This window comes from Odocoileus virginianus, unplaced genomic scaffold, assembly GCF_023699985.2.
Source record: "Odocoileus virginianus isolate 20LAN1187 ecotype Illinois unplaced genomic scaffold, Ovbor_1.2 Unplaced_Contig_30, whole genome shotgun sequence".
NCBI classification, from domain to species: Eukaryota; Metazoa; Chordata; class Mammalia; order Artiodactyla; family Cervidae; genus Odocoileus; species Odocoileus virginianus.
This window is the reverse complement of record NW_027224347.1, coordinates 884,398-886,035: the sequence shown is the minus strand read 5'-3', so window position 1 is coordinate 886,035 and position 1,638 is coordinate 884,398. Positions and strand designations below refer to the sequence as shown.

The 1,638-nt window shown below is 50.3% G+C and overlaps 1 protein-coding gene across 1 annotated transcript; it reads left to right on the top strand.

Moving 5' to 3' along the window:
* The first annotated feature begins 310 nt into the window (after positions 1-310).
* On the top strand, positions 311-1,264 carry LOC110131865 (olfactory receptor 51G2-like). Its single transcript, XM_020884826.2, has one exon. The coding sequence runs from the start codon at positions 311-313 to the stop codon at positions 1,262-1,264; it is 954 nt and encodes a 317-aa protein (XP_020740485.2).
* The last annotated feature ends 374 nt before the right edge of the window (positions 1,265-1,638 follow it).

The following is a 1,638-nucleotide window of genomic DNA, read 5'->3' as shown; positions in this document are numbered from 1 at the left end:
TAGCTTAAGTGAAAAAGGAGGGTGTTTAGGCCAAAAATATGGTAGATATCCAGTGGCTAAAGCAATATGCAGAGATTAGCTCATAAAATTTATTCAGTATGACTTTATTCAAGGAGAAGATTAAATGATCCAGGAAACAGAGGGGAATGGAGCTCCTCAGAAGAATGAGGTTTCTCTCATGGCCTGAGAAACAGTCATGGGGCAACTCTTCTTTTCTAGCCCTTAGTTCTTGGTAGGGACTTTATAAGTGATAATCAGAGGAATGAATGCTTCTTCCTTGTAGGGTGAACCACTGCCTCCTGGAATCACTATGTTCTCCTGCAACACCAGCACTTCTGGTCATTCTACCTTCCTCCTCACTGGCTTCCCAGGTCTGGAAGCTTCTCACCATTGGGTTTCCATCCCCATTAATCTCATCTGTGTGGTTTCCATCCTGGGGAACAGTATCATCCTCTTCCTGATCAACACAGATCCAGCCTTAAACGAACCCATGTACAGCTTCCTGTCCATGCTGGCAGCCTCTGATCTGGGCCTCTGTGCCTCCACCTTCCCCACCATGGTGCGGCTTTTCTGGCTGGGTGGTCGCGAGCTGCCCTTCGATCTCTGTGCGGTGCAGATGTTCTTCATCCACGCCTTCACCTATGTGGAATCTGGGGTGCTGCTGGCCATGGCCTTTGATCGCTTTGTTGCCATCCGGGACCCTCTGCACTATGCCTCCATCCTTACCCACTCAGCCATGGCCAAAGTGGGGGCTGCCATCCTGGTGAGGGCCATCCTGCTCAATCTCCCAGGACCCATCCTCCTGCGGCGTCTGCTCTTTCCCCAGGTCAGCATACTCTCTCACTGCTACTGCCTGCACTGTGACCTTGTGGGACTGGCCTGCTCAGACACTCAGGTCAACAGCCTGGTTGGCCTGGTCTCCATCCTCCTCTCTTTGGGCTTTGACTCCTCCCTCATCATGCTCTCCTACGCCCTGATCCTACAGACCGTGCTGAGCATCGCCTCCCCTGGGGAACGATTAAAGGCACTCAACACCTGTGTCTCACACCTCTGCATTGTTCTCATCTTTTACTTGCCCAAACTGGGGCTGTCAGTTTTGCACCGAGTAGAGAAGCACAGCTACCCTGCTCTGGCAGTGCTCATGGCCAACCTGCACTTCTTGGTGCCACCCTTCATGAACCCCATTTTCTATTGCGCCAAGTCTAAGCAGATCCGTCAGGGCCTCTTAAAGCGCTTCCAGCAGAAAACGGTGGATGTCTCTTAGAGCAGCAGAAGGATCTCGTGATATGCAACCCTGTGGGTCAACCTGGATCTTGGGGGAGGATTAGTGCTGTAGTTAATTTTTGAAGTTTCTGGATGGTTCAGATCTTACCACTGAGCCTTTTTGGGGGCACCATCAGCTTCTATAATTATAGTTTTGGGGGACTGAGATCATTGGAAAGCATATAGAAGTATCATCTTGATAATCCTCTTGTTGCTCTGATCAGAGTTGAAGTATTTCAGACTCATGTATACCGTAACATCTCCTGGCCCGGGGGGACTTAACCCCACCCACTGAGAGGATGTGTATGCATATCTGTTTGTATAGACACTTCTATTCATTTCCCCACCAGATTCCACCCTCCCCCCCCCCCAATT

Excerpts from the sequence above, each read along its gene's own strand:
- LOC110131865 (XM_020884826.2), top strand. The coding sequence starts at position 311 with ATGTTCTCCTGCAACACCAGCACTTCTGGTCATTCTACCTTCCTCCTC.